Source organism: Mesoplodon densirostris, chromosome 3, assembly GCF_025265405.1.
Source record: "Mesoplodon densirostris isolate mMesDen1 chromosome 3, mMesDen1 primary haplotype, whole genome shotgun sequence".
Lineage (NCBI taxonomy): Eukaryota > Metazoa > Chordata > Mammalia > Artiodactyla > Ziphiidae > Mesoplodon > Mesoplodon densirostris.
In genome coordinates this window covers 67,772,072-67,789,928 of record NC_082663.1, presented here as the reverse complement: position 1 = coordinate 67,789,928, position 17,857 = coordinate 67,772,072, and the positions used below count along the sequence as shown (strand labels likewise).

At 35.9% G+C, this 17,857-nt stretch overlaps 1 protein-coding gene across 5 annotated transcripts in view; it reads right to left on the bottom strand.

The window, feature by feature from the left end:
• XRCC4 (X-ray repair cross complementing 4) overlaps nt 1-17,857 on the bottom strand; it is a 391,068-nt gene that overhangs the window by 351,010 nt on the left and 22,201 nt on the right. For 4 of the 5 annotated variants that reach the window (XM_060093120.1, XM_060093117.1, XM_060093118.1 and 1 more), the window contains exons 2-3: nt 12,993-13,141; nt 5,560-5,735 (exon numbers count right to left, since the gene is read on the bottom strand). In XM_060093120.1, coding sequence (XP_059949103.1) covers nt 5,560-5,735; nt 12,993-13,131 — 315 coding nt within the window. In that variant the 5' untranslated portion in view covers nt 13,132-13,141. Of the gene's footprint in view, nt 1-770; nt 2,582-5,559; nt 5,736-12,992; nt 13,142-17,857 lie in introns of those variants that run through there. The other variant, XM_060093116.1, reaches the window with a different exon arrangement.

The following is a 17,857-nucleotide window of genomic DNA, read 5'->3' as shown; positions in this document are numbered from 1 at the left end:
GATAAAAACTCCTTGTTAAAAATGGTAAAGCAACACGATTGAAGAAGCCTGGGCCCCTGCATCATAAAATCATTTTATTAACCCAGGCCTGCCTATTTGGATCATTACATCAGAGAAAAGCAAACCTCCATGCTATTTAAGTCATCAAATTTTCAGGCTAACTGTATCCGAAGCCAATATCTGCTGGTGGGGTCAGGAGAGAGGAAAGGAGAGAAATGCAAAAAGACTTTATTTTAATTCTAATAGAAACCTAAAGCCAATTTTCATGTGTATGCTTATAGTGTGTGTGGGGGTGTGTGTATGTGTGCTTATCATGTTTAATTTTCTTTCAAACCTCATGGCTTTCCTTCATTAGGACTATTTTTAGAAACATAAAACTGCAGTATGTTAGATGACCTGGAATGAATCCAAGAAATCACTTCAAAACTTTATAGATGAGAAAACAGACATATGAGCAAACTAAACTATGAACCCAGGGTTACTGTTTTTTTTTTTTTTAATTTTTGAATTTTATTTATTTTTTTATACAGCAGGTTCTTATTGGTCGTCAATTTTATGCACATCACTGTATACATGTCAATCCCAATTGCCCAATTCAGCACACCACCACCACCCCCCACCCCGTGGCTTTCCCCCCTTGGTGTCCATATGTTTGTTCTCTACATCTGCGTCTCAACTTCTGCCCTGCAAACCAGTTCATCTGTACTATTTTTCTAGGTTCAACATACATGTGTTAATATACGATATTTGTTTTTCTCTCTCTGACTTACTTCACTCTGTATGACAGTCTCTAGATCCATCCACGTCTCAACAAATAACTCAATTTTGTTCCTTTTTATGGCTGAGTAATATTCCATTGTATATATGTACCACATCTTCCTTATCCATTCACCTGTCGATGGGCATTTACGTTGCTTCCATGACCTAGCTATTGTAAATAGTGCTGCAATGAACATTGGGGTGCACGTGTCTTTGTGAATTATGGTTTTCTCTGGGTATATGCCCAGTAGTGGGATTGCTGGGTCATATGGTAATTCTAGTTTTAGTTTTTTAAGGAACCTCCATACTGTTCTCCATAGTGGCTGTATCAGTTTACATTCCCACCAACAGTGCAAGAGGGTTCCCTTTTCTCCACACCCTCTCCAGCATTTGTTGTTTATAGATTTTCTGATCATGCCCATTCTAACTGTTGTGAGGTGATAACTCCTTGTAGTTTTGATTTGCATTTCTCTAATAATTAGTGATGTTGAGAAGCTTTTCATGTGCTTCCTGGCCATCTGTATGTCTTCTTTGGAGAAATGTCTATTTAGGTCTTCTGCCCATTTTTGGATTGGGTTGTTTGTGTTTTTAATATTGAGCTGCATGAGCTGTTTATATATTTTGGAGATTAATCCTTTGTCCATTGATTCATGTGCAAATATTTTCTCCCATCCTGAGGGTTGTCTTTTCATCTTGTTTATAGTCTCCTTTGCTGTGCAAAAGCTTTTAAGTTTCATTAGGTCCCATTTGTTTATTTTTGTTTTTACTTCCATTACTCTAGGAGGTGGATCAAAAAAGATCTTGCAAAAAAAAAAAAAAGATCTTGCTGTGATTTATGTCAAAGAGTGTTCTTCCTATGTTTTCCTCTAAGAGTTTTATAGTGTCTGGTCTTACATTTAGGTCTCAAATCCATTTTGAGTTTATTTTTGTGTGTGTTAGGGAGTGTTCTAATTTCATTCTTTTACATGTAGCTGTCCAGTTTTCCCAGCACCACTTATTGAAGAGACTGTCTTTTCTCCATTGTATATCCTTGCCTCCTTTGTCATAGGTTAGTTGACCATAGGTGCGTGGGTTTATCTCTGGGCCTTCTATCTTGTTCCATTGATCTATGTTTCTGTTTTTGTGCCAGTACCATATTGTCTTGATTACTGTAGCTTTGTAGTATAGTCTGAAGTCAGGGAGTCTGATTCCTCCAGCTCCATGTTTTTCCCTCAAGACTGCTTTGGCTATTCGGGGTCTTTTGTGTCTCCATACAAATTTTAAGATTTTTTTGTTCTAGTTCTGTAAAAATGCCATTGGTAATTTGATAGGGATTACATTGAATCTGTAGATTGCTTTGGGTAGTATAGTCATTTTCACAATATTGATTCTCCCAATCCAAGAACATGGTATATCTCTCCATCTGTTTGTATCATCTTTAATTTCTTTCATCAGTGTCTTATAGTTTTCTGCATACAGGTATTTTGTCTCCCCCCAGGGTTACTCTTATCAAAAAAAATTAGGTCTTTTATACATGGCTCATGAATGAAAATGTTTTCTGAAAGAACAGAGCAAATTATGAGAGAAGAAGAGGAAGACATTTTTAATTAAGATGTATTATTTGCATGACAAAGTATATACTGCAAAATCCATATGAACTGCGAAAGGCAGAGGGAAAGCGGTGACACAAAGTACATGATAATCTCTTGAGTAGGCGACAGTACTTATAGTGAAGAGATAATGAGTTCTAAGGGCTTGTACTAGAGTATGCTGTCATCCAGAACAATCTACTGCCAACTGAAGTGTCCTGGTGATGGGGCAGGAAGGGTCCCAGAGGTTTGTACTGTACGGAGAAAAAGAGTTAGCGTCCAACTGGCCATTCAACATTTATCCCAATGAGAATTAAGCTAAAATTAAAAGTCTATGTTATCTGTAAGGAAAAGCCAATGAGAGCAAAAATGAAATTTTGAGTATTATGAGCTCAAAAGCAATCTCATGAAAATTATGGACCCATCCCTCAAAAAATGTATATAAACATCAACATATACATTATACATATTAAATATTTCATTGCTTTGGAAATGGACAATTAAAACACAAGGTAATATTTCAAAAAAAACAGGTCTTCTTGAATATAAAAATTAGTAGTTACTTCTGTTTTAAAAATAGGGGGCCTCCCTGGTGGCGCAGTGGTTGAGAGTCCGCCTGCCGATGCAGGGGATACGGGTTCGTGCCCCGGTCTGGGAGGATCCCATATGCCGCGGAGCGGCTGGGCCCGTGAGCCATGGCTGCTGAGCCTGTGCATCCGGAGCCTGTGCTCCGCAACGGGAGAGGCCACAACAGTGAGAGGCCCACGTACGGCAAAAAAATAAAAAATAAAAATAGGAAAAAAAATTTTGATAGAAATGTAAATTTCAAATAAGTCATATGACTTGAATACTCAAAATGTTCAAATTATGCAGCGATCTTCAACACAGAATTAGACAGATAAAACTTCTTGAATTGATGACAACAAATGCCCAAAAACCCTGACTCTAAGAGGTATGAAACTGGTAGCAAATGTACTTAGAACTCATGGAATATTCTTTGTCATGGGAGAGTAACCTTATATCAACAACAGAACGTAATTCACTATAACCTTTTGAGGTGAATCTATGTTTATTCTTTTCTTCTAAGTGTAAGAGGTCATTTTTGGCAACAATCAGACATCTGTGTCATCAAGGAATGGATTACAAACTCCTTTTAAAGTTTTAGGTTATCCAAAGCAAAATTAGCCTTAAAAAGTATTCTGCCATGTTTCCAACTGTCTGCATATTTTTGCCAGCAGATGAATTTAAAAGATACTGTCACTCTAAAATTCAATTTGCAGAAGCACATCCTACAGCACTAGAAGATTCCCACGGAAATTTGGCCAAATAAACTTGTGATTTTCATCTGCATCCGTAAGGCTGACTGTAGCACCTCATACTGAAAGTTTTATCTCATTCAAACATCCAAAAATATCTCTCAAGTAAGCCAAGTCATGAACTCCTCCTCATCAAACCATTCTGAAAGTAGCCTTTCTTTTTCTCATAGGCAAATTAATAAATGAATAAATAGTGAGGCAGGTATCTAAACTGCATTGTAGTGCTTTAGGGCATATTTGTTAGGGAACCAACACTCATTTGCCTTACTAGGAATCTCTTACTCTGTTTCTATTTTTTGAGAAAACCTGTTGAAAAGCTAGTGGTTCAAGCCTTTGGCTCCGATAAAGTTGATTAATATCAGGGTAGTAAGCAAGCTATCTTCCAGGATTATTGTCACGGTTTTTGAGTCTGATACATGCCAAGCCAATTGTAAACAACTGAAGTCATGAGGACTTTCTTCACCAAGGCAGCAAGTTCCAATGTATAGCTAAGCATGGCAAGTACTCCATCCAAATCCTCCTTTTCACCATGTCAAAGATACCAAAAGCCTTTCAAGTACTCAAAAGTACTCTCACACTCTTAATTTGTTATGCACCAGTGTACACAAAACATATGAAAACCAGAAACTGGAGGCATGAAATAATGTTAGTCATTCATACATATGCTTGTTGAGTGGGAAATGGCATTATAACCAATTTGACAATGATCTGCTTCAAAATATTAGAAGAAACAGTCAGCAGTTCCATAGTATATAACATCATTTGATTGTACTTGAGCCACAGGAAAGAGCACTTAGTGATAAATAACAAAATTTCAATAGTCAGTTCAAACCTTACCCTAATTTAAATTATCATCTTAAGAACCTCAGCTTATTGAAACTTACATAAATTGGCAGCTAAGTACTGTAAGTATGTATCTTCTAAACAATTCAGAATAATTCTAAATTTTTCAGAAATAATTACTGAAGCCAGGCTCTCTGTATTAGTCTATACAGGATAATATATATTTCAAATTAATGATTCCATCTGTTGCTTCAAATGTTTCTCTAATTGGTGAAATCCCTTTAATCATTCTGAATTAAAGATTTTTTTTTTAAAAAGAATTTTTTAAACTCAATTTAGTTTCAGCACAAACTGTTCAATAACTAAACTTAAGAAAGCTTGGGTTGAAAGTTATTTCTTTCTATTTTAATACTTCTAACTTTGATAATATAAATAAAATACCTTAATTTCTAATCAAATGTCTTACTACACTTATCTATATAATTTTGTAATTGCAAATACATGCTAATAAAGAATAGGTTAGGGCTTCCCTGGTGGCGCAGTGGTTGAGAGTCCGCCTGCCGAGGCAGGGGACACGGGTTCGTGCCCCGATCCTGGAGGATCCCACATGCCGCGGAGCGGCTGGGCCCGTGAGCCATGGCCGCTGGGCCTGCGCGTTTGGAGCCTGTGCTCTGCAGCGGGAGAGGCCACAGCAGTGAGAGGCCCGCGTACCGCAAAAAAAAAAAAAAAAAAAAAAAAGAATAGGTTATAATTATTAAATATTAAAAGAAAAATATATTATTTTCTTTCTCAAAAATCAGTATTTCCCCAAACTCATTTCAGTAAGCCTTGTCTCACGGTCTAAAACTTCTGACGCCACTTTTCATACTGCTCATTCATGTAATTATCTCAATAGTACTTAGTCTTAAAGCATTAAAAATGAAATATATTTTCCAATAATTTTTTTCACAATCCATTAATATAAAGCATTTAATGATATAACTTTGAAGCATTCTTCCACTTGGAAACCAAGTACTTTTTAAACTTTTGTTTCTGAGCTATTCTGGGAATAATATGCTACTTACTTAAATAATTTCTCAATAAGTATTCTCTAACATTTTACCAATTATAACATTATGGAAAGTTTTACTTACTGAAACATCTTTCAAGTTTTTCTCAAAGGAGAAGTGGCAAGACTCTTTCCAAAAATTAAACTTGTATGTGTCAGTTGGTCCTGCTCCTGACACCAATGCTTTTCTCAGTTCATCAACATATTTCTCTTTCTCCATTGCCATGTCATCAGCTTCTTGGGAAATCTCTGATTCACAAACTATGAGAAACAGTAATAAAAGCCTTATTTACTTGAAAATAAATTCTAAACCTAAGAATAAACATATTTACTTGTTGCTACTAATTTATTACTTATGTAACAGAAATTTAAACAAAAAGTAAAATCAATGTCTGCACCACACATTTTTAAGTCAAATTATACCTTTTAACTGAACTAGCAATTTTTGAGACATTAATTTAGTCTCAAATCTCATCAGAAAGCATTAGACTCCTTGTGTTCTTTCTCTGTCCTCAGATCAAATACATGGATTATAAGTTACCAAAGAAACAACCATCTTGTGCACCTGATCTTAGGTCATAGCAATTATTTCCTATAATGATTAGTAAGCTCAATATTTTAAAACATCTTTCTTCCTTGCCTCAATTATTAAAGAGATTAAATAGTCTATAGTCTATTTCTCACTCACATGGGCAGAGTCAAATTAAACTAAAAATGGAGTTCATTCTTCTCATCTAATTATGTGCCAACAATAAAAACAGTAGATGAAGGGAGTCGATGAGGAAGGAAAGGGAAGGGAATTAATATTTATTGTCTCCTCTACAGCTTGCGTTATATTATATATCTGTCTTCCAATTCTCTCATCTAGGTACATTTAAAGCTGATGTTTTACTCATCCATAGAGATTTTTAATTCAATAATTACATGTTCAATTTTAGATATCCTCTGTTTCTTTTTCATAATATCTTGTTCTTGCCACACCCTTATTTTCAATATTTGAAGGATTTAAATATATTTAAGATCTCATTCAGATCACTCTCTTTGCGTGGTTCCTAGGGTATGAATGCCATTTCTTCTAGCTGCTGACACATTCTTGCTCTGCCTTTTTTCCTTTCCTGCTTTGTGAGGTGTGAACATGACTCTCCTCTAGCCAGAGTATCAAGTGCTCTGGACAGCAGAAAGTCTTCATTTAAGATGTTACTTATTTATTTTATTTATTTTTTTAAATAAATTTATTTATTTTATTTTATTTTATTATTTTTGGCTGCGTTGGGTCTTCACTGCACGTGGGCTGTTCTCTGGTTGTGGTGAGTGGGGCTATTCTTCGTTGTGGTGTGTGGCCTTCTCATTGCAGTGGCTTCTCTTGTTGTGGAGCATGGGCTCTAGGCACGCGGGCTTCAGTAGTTGTGGCTCATGAGCTCTAGAGTGCAGGCTCAGTAGTTGTGGAGCACAGGCTTAGTTGCTCCGCAGCATGTGGGATCTTCCCGGACCAGGGATTGAACCCGTGTCTCCTGCCTTGGCAGGCAGATTCTTAACCACTGTGCCAGGAGGGAAGTCCTTCATTTAAGGCTTTAAATGAAGGTTGCTGGTTGGCCTTTCTTGTAGTCCCTACAGGTTTCACCAGTTCTGGTCCAGTTTTGAAAGTTAATTTCTTCACTTGGTTTTTACACTTGTGGCAAATTTAAGAGAGCTCAAATTTAAACCCCCCACCCTCACACTTATATAACACAGACAGGATTCTGATTTCTGTTAGGACTTTTAATTTACTCATAACCCTTCGTGACTACTCTGATTCTACATCTCCAAGCCAGAGTAATTTTTTTGTTTGTTTTTTTAAAGATTTTTCTAACAGGATCACTTCCAGGTTACTTTCTTTATCTTTAGAGATAAAGAAATTCCTTAAGAGGCCTGCAGTCTCAACATGCCACTCCACTCAGGTATTACAACCACAGTCACTTAGATGTGTAACTAGTTCAGATATTCCATGAACTTATAGTTCTTTAGTTCCCATTAACCACTTCGGTCTTCAGATACCTCTTCACACATGGCACCTGGGGATTCCCTTTCTTACATTCAAAGGCTGCAATGTGTCTCTTTATTTGCTTTTAAAATTACAAGATTTAATCTAATATTTATTTGGAATGTACGTATGGTTGGGTGGTTTCCTGTATCAACTCAGGAAATGATGATGAAAGACTCATAGGGTTCTATACATTTTTACTTAAAGGTTACATTTATCTATTTTATTCCTTACAACACTGAAAGATAGATATTCTCATTTTACAAATGATAAAAGTGAGGCTCAGAGAGATCAAGTAATGATCTAGGGTCATGAAGTAGGTAAGTGGTAAAACTGGGGTCATACTTATATCTCTCTGGTTGTTCTGGTTTGAGGTGAAGCAGAGATATGGGACATTAGCTAAATTATTTACTTCCATAATATTAAGAAAACACACTGGTATGAAATAATATAGAAACAATAAAATCTTGATTAAAGAATCTCTAAAAGGGCTTCCCTGGTGGCGTAGTGGTTGGGAGTCTGCCTGCTGATGCAGGGGACACGGGTTCGTGCCCCGGTCCAGGAAGATCCCACAAGCCGCGGAGCGGCTGGGCCCGTGAGCCATGGCCGCTAAGCCTGCGCGTCTGGAGCCTGTGCTCCGCAATGCGAGAGGCCACAGCAGTGAGAGGCCCGCGTACCGCAAAAAAAAAAAAAAAAAAAAAAGAATCCCTAAAAATATAACAGGGGCCTCCCTGGTGGCGCAGTGGTTGAGAGTCCGCCTGCCGATGCAGGGGATACGGGTTCGTGCCCCGGTCTGGGAGGATCCCATATGCCGCGGAGCGGCTGGGCCCGTGAGCCATGGCCGCTGGGCCTGCGCATCCGGGGCCTGCGCATCCGGAGCCTGTGCTCCGCAACGGGGGAGGCCACAACAGTGAGAGGCCCGCATACCACAAAAAAAAAAAAATATATATATATATATATAACAGCTTTTCATAACATTGGTCCATGTGCTATCAAGGGTCTGGAAGCCCCATGACAGGCAATGAGGAAGAGAGTCTGGGAATGCATCCATATATTTTTCCTGATCAGTTTTTGATAAATTCTAATACTGAAATATGAGTCTCAACACAGCCTTTGAAAAAAGGTAAGAATAAAAATATTCTTGTGTAATTTTACAGCTTCTAAAATACTTCAACATACTTTTTTCTCTCTCTGAAGCATATGCATATTTAAGATGATCACCACTATCAAATCTATTGACCTTTCAAATACCCTACTAGCTCTTCTGAAAAAACATAAAAGTAAGAAGGCAAATGCATATTATCTGAGGAATAATTTCATATTTTGTGTTTGGATAATTTTGAAGAGTTATAAGTACCTAGAGAGAGAGAAATTACTTCTCAGAGAAATAGGAAATAATCTGTAGAAACTATCTTTAATGCAACTATAGAAAAACTTATAAGAAAACATGAAAAAAAATAAATGATACAAATGAACTTCTTTACTAAATAGAAAGAGACTCACAGACTTCAAAAACAAATTTATGGTTACCAAAGGGGAAAGGTGGGATGGAGGGGATAAATTAGGAGTTTGGGATTAACATATACACACTACTATATATAAAATAGCTAACCAACAAGGCCCTACTGTATGGCACAGGGAACTCAATATTCTGTAATAACCTATATGGGAAAAGAATCTGAAAAAGAATGGATATATGTATATGTATAACTGAATCACTCTGCAGTACACCTGAAACTAACACAACATTGTAAATCAACTATACTCCAATATAAAATAAATATTAAATTAAAAAATAATAAAGTATGTCTGATAGAACATCTAGTAAAAAGTATTCTAAATTTCATTACAATGAAAAGATGCCTGTCTGAAAATATTTAATAGAATTTATTGATTCAATTCATTTAGTCCAAAAATGCTTAATGAGAATCTACTATGTGCCAGGCACTATTCTAGGCACGAGGGACACAACCATTAGACAGACAAAAATGCCAGGCTTATGGAGCCTTGATTCAAGTGCTGACATCTTAGATAACCTTTCAGATACCCTCTTAGTATGTTACTCCATCTATGAATGCTGCATTGGTTAGTGTTTCAAAATATTTCATTCTTGACAGGAAAAAAACATGTGAAAGGAAATTATTTCTATTTATGCCTCTCCTTTAAAAAATATGTTTTGTAAAAAAAAAAAAGGTATTAGTTTAAGAAGAAAAATTTACTTGAACATTTCCTATAACAGTCAATATGAAATTCTGACTGCCTATTTAGAACTTCAATCCTAGAAAAACAAGTTGGTCACCGGTTTTGAATTTTGTGCTGCAGGAAGCACAGCTGTAAGCAGTCAAAGCTCCTTTAAAAACTTCAGTGACCACGGATAAAAGCCATGGAAATAATAAAATTCAGCAAGGATACAGATGAGCAACATAATATGGCATAAAAAGTGAGCAGGCCAAGATGACCAAAAAACAAGGAATTGTTCTCGGATAGATAGGATCCAAGAAAGCATCACTTTAACACCATTTGTGGGTAGGTGAAGATATAAGTAAGGAAAGAAAATTCTTTACTTTGGATCCTTATGTATAATGAACCAAAAGACTGCATATCCTAAGTTTGTGTCAGAGCTGAGAAGACACACAGACTTAATAAGTCATCATATCACGGACCCACTTTTCTACTTCATTCTTTAAAAATCCTTTTTCTACTGAGCTCTGTCACATAATCTCCATATAGGTCACCAAACATATCAGTGTTTAGAACAAATATAGGTGGATATAATTATTTGATAATAAATGCATTAAAAAGTTTAATTTACTCTTCAATGAACTTTACTCCAGAGATGGGTGATATAAGTTTCTTACCGCTGACTGCAATTCTTATGAAAGTCAAATAACAGTCATCGATCATTAACCCACTTTGTGACTTAATCCTGTGATACAATCCTCTATAATGCTGAAGTGATGATAGACCACATGATAATTAGACCCCAAAACATTCATTAGATAAAACATTGCTAATGGAAAAGAAATCAGTGAGTTTAGTGTGTGGGAGATTAAAAGGAACCCCACATCCTTTTAATTTCACTCAAATGAAAAGAGAAAAAAAATTATCCAAATTGAAGGTTGAAGAAATCAAAAAGTTGTACAAAAAACAGGATGAGGTATAGGAAGGAAATTCATTTTCATGTTTCAATTATTTAATTGTTTCAATATTCTTAATTATTTTATTGTCTATCTATAAAGTGCCAAACTAAATTATATTTATGTATAAGACTTAACTAAACATGGAAACAATATTATATTATTTGGTTACGTATTTTGTCCCTGAAATTCACACAAGTGAGTAATAAAAGGCATTAAACATTTGTGAGATTTAAAACTTCATTATCTTTGAAAATAAATGACCAGATCCAGTGTACTATAAAATTTTCTGTTTGAAAGCTTGTTCAGTACAGGAAGCCAAAATATTAACAATCCACCAAGGGATACAGAAGTTTGATATCACATTTTTGTCACACTAAATTTCATTAGCTGAAAAACAAATGGTAAAACATACTGCATTTATGATCAATGCCAACAAGTAAATATGAAACTGGAGTTTTCATTAAAATATATGCTAACTCTAAAATGAGTAGTTTACTTTCTTCTTTTTCCTAACCAATTTTATATATTTCAGGCATCCTTTCATTTTTTCTTTCAGAGAATATCCATCAAGGCATGTATGTCCTATGTACTGATAGAAATACTTATGAACGGTGGTTGGCAAATCAGATGTGTCCTTTGCTCTCAATGAATGTAGGCTAGTGAAACAATATTCATGTTAACAATATTAAGAACAACTGCCAGCACATTTTGTATGACATAAACAAAACGTTCCATAAATTTGAAGTTAATTTAAATTTCTGGTTAAATTAAGATTTAAGAGTTAACCACAGTATTCTTTTTCTTTTCCCAGTCCTTAATGGTATAAAAAAAAATTCAAACAACGTAATATTGTTCTTTGTCTTGGTGAATGAGGTTTACTGACTACATCAAAATTTAATATTTTTCTTTGATAATTAAGGCTCTTAAAATACCTCAAGGTCATCCGTCTGACCATAACTTCTTGTTATACAGAATAAACTATTGGTTAATTGGAAATATCTAAGTTATAAATTCCTTACATACAACCAACCACATCACCTAGGACCTGCCTCCTGGGCTGTGCTGTTGGAACTGTTCTTTTCTCCCTGAAAACTGGCATTAGCCTACTGCCATTGTCTTCAACCCTGTGTACCATTTACCCCAAAACAGAGTTATTGTCAGTTGGGTATACCTTCACCAGCATACATAGAGCTAACCTGACAAATTTTCCTCCAGTTCTGCACTGCAACAACAAACCAACAACTGAATTATCTTACATAGAAATTTACAGCTTAAATAGATACCATAACAGGTACTACAAACATTATCCTTGAAATTTCTTTATTTTACAGTAATACTTATATTACCATTCCTCATTCTCTGTCATAAAAAAATGAGTAATAAAAACCAAAACCCTGTAAGTACAAATTCAGTTTGACTATGTTGTATAACAGAATTTGTAATACTCAAGAAGAAAACAAAACTTCACAATGTATTGTGATTTTAAAAGGTGATAATAATTATTACAGTAATAAATTTTAGGGGAATATTTCAAAAGTTGATAGAAGATACAAATAGCACATAAATTAACATGACAAAATTATTTTACCTAAAACATCATTTACAACATAACTCTAGAAATGACTATTTCATAACTGTAGAAATAGCTTTTTAAATCTTTCAATAAAACACTTTAGAAGTATATTATCAACAAAACTTTGCTATATGAGTAAAACATAATTCTAGATATTTTGACTTTATACCTGCAATGTTCCATAAATGATTTCAGGGTCATTAACCTCTTTAAAAAGATTATTACCAAAGATAAAAAAAGCAAAAGTCTATTTCATAAAATAACAGCCAAAATCCCATATATGGGTTTGAACTTTGGTTTACAAAGTTTTAGGCTACTAGTTCTGCTTCATTTTGTTACAAATGTAGTACATGTTCACTGGAAAATAATTCAACAATGTAAGTATATGAAATAAAAAGAAAACCACCATCACCCCACTCTCCCAAGCCTTGGCCCAGCCAATCCACCTTCCTGTGCCTCCCAATATTTCCCTGGGGTCCTAAGAAAAGATACATATAAAAAGTACTATTTATGTTTTGTATAAAGAGATCATTTTAAAAACTCTGACCAACTCCAAGAACTATGACTCAAATGGTTATTTCTCTATCCTTCTATTAATTACTTACAGAAAATAATATTAATATTACAAATCTGTGTGTAAATCAGACAGCAGTAACAAGTAAAAGCAATCATGTTCCTCTTAACCAATATCTATTAAAGAAACACTTTAATTTGAAGTATCACTGAGGACTGAAGAATAGCACATTATTGAAATTTTTCTTTAAAAAATTCGCTTTTAACATTACCTGTCCCAGTCCATGCTGACTGCCCATCAGTAAGTGTAATAACAAAACCAGATCCTAGTGTTTTTTCCCAAGCAACTTGTAGAAAATGAATTGTATCACGTTCAGAAGCAAGATAGATTCTGCTTACTTTTCTCTCCATTTCTGATCACCTGTTATAAAAGAAAAAAAATATTTTTGCAGGAAACTGTGACTATCAAATAATGATGCTTTCTGTACTGGTCTCTCAGCTATACAAAGCACCAAGGAAATAAGTAAAACAAAAAGCTATATAATAGCCAACCATCAAACTCAGTAAATCACAGTTCTGTTCAATACTGATTCACAATTTTTACAGATGAAAGCAGAGGCTCATAAATGATTTGCCCAAGTTGTGTAGCTGAATAAAAATGACCATCTCCAACAATATGAAGATCACATTTTCCCCAAAGCCTCTTTCTCTACGACAAATGGTCACAAGAACTTGTGTGAGTGATCTGGGAGTAATCTCAGGATTGGAATCTGATTATAATTAGTGAGGATAAATTGGATCAAGTTCTTAGTCTCTGTCTGGAGAAAGACTGTGTAAATGAAAAAGGAGAGTAGCATAAAGATTTGGAAAAGAAAATCTCAGAACCCAAGAGTTGGCAATACCTATCACATCTTCTCTAAGAAAGGGGTTCCCAGGACTCACTCTGTCCACTGAGATAGAAGTACCCTGTAATGGAGATGGATTATATCAAGCTATTAGAGCCTAAGGCTAATAAACTTTTTGCATTTTTAAAACTTTATATTGAAGTATCATATCCAGGCAAAAGTACAGATATCTAAAACCTAACTTGGAAGTTTTATAATTGAGCAAATCCATGTAAGCAGTACCTAGATCAGGAAGCAGAACATTACCACCCCAGAACTCATTCTCACAACGCCCCTTTTCCAGTCACTGTGTCCCCAAATAACCACTTTCCTAACAGATTAGAATTTTGAGTATCTTTGTACTTTCATGTAGATATAATCATACAGCACATTTTATTTTGTGTCTGGCTTCTTTTATGGAACATTACGTTTGAGAAATGCTTCTTAGAATTGTAGATCATGCTCATAGTTGTATAATATTCCATTATGTGGGTATAGTACAATTTATTCATCCATTCTACTAGCGACAGGTTTTTGAGTACTTTCCAGGTTTTGACTAGCATAAATAGTGCTTCCATAAATATGCTAGCAATATCTAGGCTTTTCTGTTGGGCATATACCTATGAGTATATACCCATGAGTGAAATTTCTGGACCAGAGGATATGCATATGTTCAGTTTTAGTAGTACACAGCCAAAAACTTTCTAAAAGGTTTGCACCAATTTACACACTTGGTATGTCAGTTCTGATCACTCCATGTCCTTACAAACATTTCTCATCTTTTTAATTTTAGCCATTTTGGTGGGTATGTAGTATTACACAATGGTTTATTCACATTTCCCTGATGATTAATGATGTTGAGTCCCTTTCATATCTTGATTGTGCATTTGAACATCCTGTTTTGTGGAGTATCTGTTAAATCTTGCCAATGTTTTTATTCAGTTGTATTTTTCTTATTGACGTTCTTATTGATATATTATTTTCTTTTTGTTTTGTTCTTTACTTTTTGGATTATGAATCCTTTTACAGATATATGTACAGTTCTGCCATTCTGTAAGTTATCTTTTCATTCTCATAATGGTATCTTTGGATGAAAAGAAGTTTCCAATTTTCATGAAGTTAAAATTTATCAAAATCTGTATGTTATAGTTATACTTTTTCTGTACTACTTAAGAACTCTTTAGTCACCAAGATGTTCTCCTATGTTTATCTAAGAGCTTTATAATTGTACCTCTCACATTTAGAACTGCAATCCATATGGAATTGATTTTTGTACATCAATTGTCAGGAGGGGTCAAAATATATTTTTTCCAAATGGATATCAAATTGACCAAGTATTATTTATTAAAGACTACCCTTTCCTACTGCAATGCTGTTACTTTTGTCATAAATCATGTGACCGAATATGTGTACAAGGTTCAATTTTTGTTTTGTTCATTCTTTGCAGGTGAGCAATTTCAAATATTATACATTTGGCTTGTCAAGGTTACACTGAATAGTGATTCTGTTACTGTGATCCAGCACATTTATAATCCCTTGCTGACCCTGCCATTTAAAAGTTTAATAAACCTCCCTTCTGAGTATTAAATCATTTATGTAAAATGTTGGGCAGAATAAGCTCAAGCATAGACTTCTGTGGCCTGCCATTAGAAACAAGCCTCTCTTAGACATCAATCACTACTACTAGGTGGGTGTACTGCTGATACCTCCATTTAAGTCACAAGGATATCAAGATGGTCCTTCGTAAAACCTACCTACTCTGGCAGTCTAGGAGTGCTATTAAAAAAAAAAAAGAAAAGAAGGGAAGGGAAGGGGAGGGGAGGGGAGGGAAAAGAAATTAAGACAGACATTTTCTTAGTGATCCCACTCTCATTTCTAATGATTACAGGTTATTTTTCTATTAATTCAAAAACTATTCTTCCAGTAATTCACTCTAGAATCTTGCCCAGATTGACCTCAAACTTACCAGACTGCAATATGCCACGTATTATTTAGTTCAAAGCAAAAAACTATATTTTTTCTAATACTGGAATATCCTTTGCCCATGTACATTTAATTAAGAGATACTTAAGCTATAGATGCTAACAAAACTAAAGGAATACCCTAAAAATTACAAATATGCAAAGAAAAAACATTATAAAAAGTCAAAATGCGGAACAAAGCACACACTTCAAAGATGAAAAACTAGAGAGAATTATTCTTCAATCACATAGCATGAATCTCTTACTAGGTGATCCTAAAAAAGATAAGAGTATAAAATTGCCTCCAAGTTTTATGACCAATATAAATACTATGTTGTGACAATCCAAAGGTAAATTATTAACTGACATTTCATTGATAACTAAGTTTTAATAAAAGCCAAATTTTTAAGTCATTTTAATTTGCTTTCTCAATTTAAAACTATTATGTTCTCCTAAATAAAGCATCATATTTTTCTCAATTAACAAATGAATATGAAAATCAAAACAACTCATTCTGTCAGATCTTCACAAAACAAAACTAAGTTCTCTATCTTCTGGGGGATGAGAGGCATGCTTAATCATAGAAGGCTAGAGCTGTACTATCTTACAGAAAAAAGCACAAGGAAGCAGAGAAACTTCCAGAATGATAGAAAAAAAATCTAAAATTAACAGTCTAATGAGATTGGTTCAAGATGGTGGAGTAGGGGGCTTCCCTGGTGGCGCAGTGGTTGAGAGTCTGCCTGCTGATGCAGGGGACATGGGTTCGTGCCCCGGTCTGGGAAGATCCCACATACCGCGGAGCGGCTGGGCCCATGAGCCATGGCCGCTGAGCCTGCGCGTAAAAAAAAAAGATGGTGGAGTAGAAGGACATGCTCTCACTGCCTCTTGCAAGAGCACCGGAATCACAACTAAATGCTGAACAATCATCAACACGAAGACACTGGAATTCAGCAAAAAAGATACCACACATCCAAAGACAAAGGAGAAGCCACAGTGAGAAGGTAGGAGGGGTGCAATCACAATAAAATCAAACCCAATAACTGCTGGGTGGGTGACTCACAAACTGGAGAATACTTATACCACAGAAGTCCACCCACTGGAATGAAGGTTCTGAGCCCCATGTCAGGCTTCCCAACCTGGGGGTCCAGCAATGGGAGGAGGAATTCCTAGAGAATCAGACTTTGAAGGCTAGTGGGATTTGATTGCAGGACTTTGACAGGACTGGGGGAAACAGAGACTCCACTCTTGGAGGGCACAAAGTAGTGTGTGCATTGGGCCACAGGGGAAGGAGCAGTGACCCCATAGGAGATTGAAATAGACCTACCTGCTAGTGCTAGAGGGTCTCCTGCAGAGGCGGAGTGTGTCTGTGTCTTACCGTGAGGACAAGGACACTGGCAGCAGAAGCTCTGGGAAGTACTACTTGGCATGAGACCTCCCAGAGTCAGCCATTAGCCCCAACAAAGAGCCCAAGTAGCCTCCAGTGTTGGGTTCGCCCAGGCCAAACAACCAACAGGGAGGGAACTCAGACCCACCTATCAGCAGACAAGTGGATTAAAGTTTTATTGAGCACTACCCACCTGAGCAACAGCCAGCTCTACCCACCACCAGTCCCTCCCATCAGTAAACTTGCACAAGCTTCTTAGATAGCCTCATCCACCAGAGGACAGAGAGCAGAAGCAAGAAGAACTACAATCCTGCAGCATGTGGAAAAAAACCACATTCACAGAAACAGAGACAAGATGAAAAGTCAGACAGATTTCTACTGCATGAAGGAAAAATAGAAAAACAACTAAATGAAGTGGAGACAGGCAACCTTCCAAAAAAGAATTCAGAATAATGATGGTGAAGATGATCCAGGACCTCGGAAAAAGAATGGAGGCAAAGATCAAGAAGATGCAAGAAATATTTAACAAAGATCTAGAAGAACTAAAAAACAAACAAACAGAGGTTAACAATACAATAACTGAAATGAAAAATACACTAGAAGGAATCAATATTAGAATAACTGAGGCAGAAGAACGGATAAGTGACCTGGAAGACAGAATTCTGGAATTCACTGCTGCGGAACAGAGTAAAGAAAGAAGAATGAAAAGAAATGAGGACAGCCTAAGAGACCTCTGGGACAACATTAAATGCAAAAACATTCACATTACAGGGGTTCCAGAAGGAGAAGAGAGAGAGAAAGGGCCCGAGAAAATATCTGAAGAGATTATAGTCGAAAACTTCCCTAACATGGGAAAGGAAATAGCCAACCAAGTCCAGGAAGCGCAGAGAGTCCCATATAGGATAAAC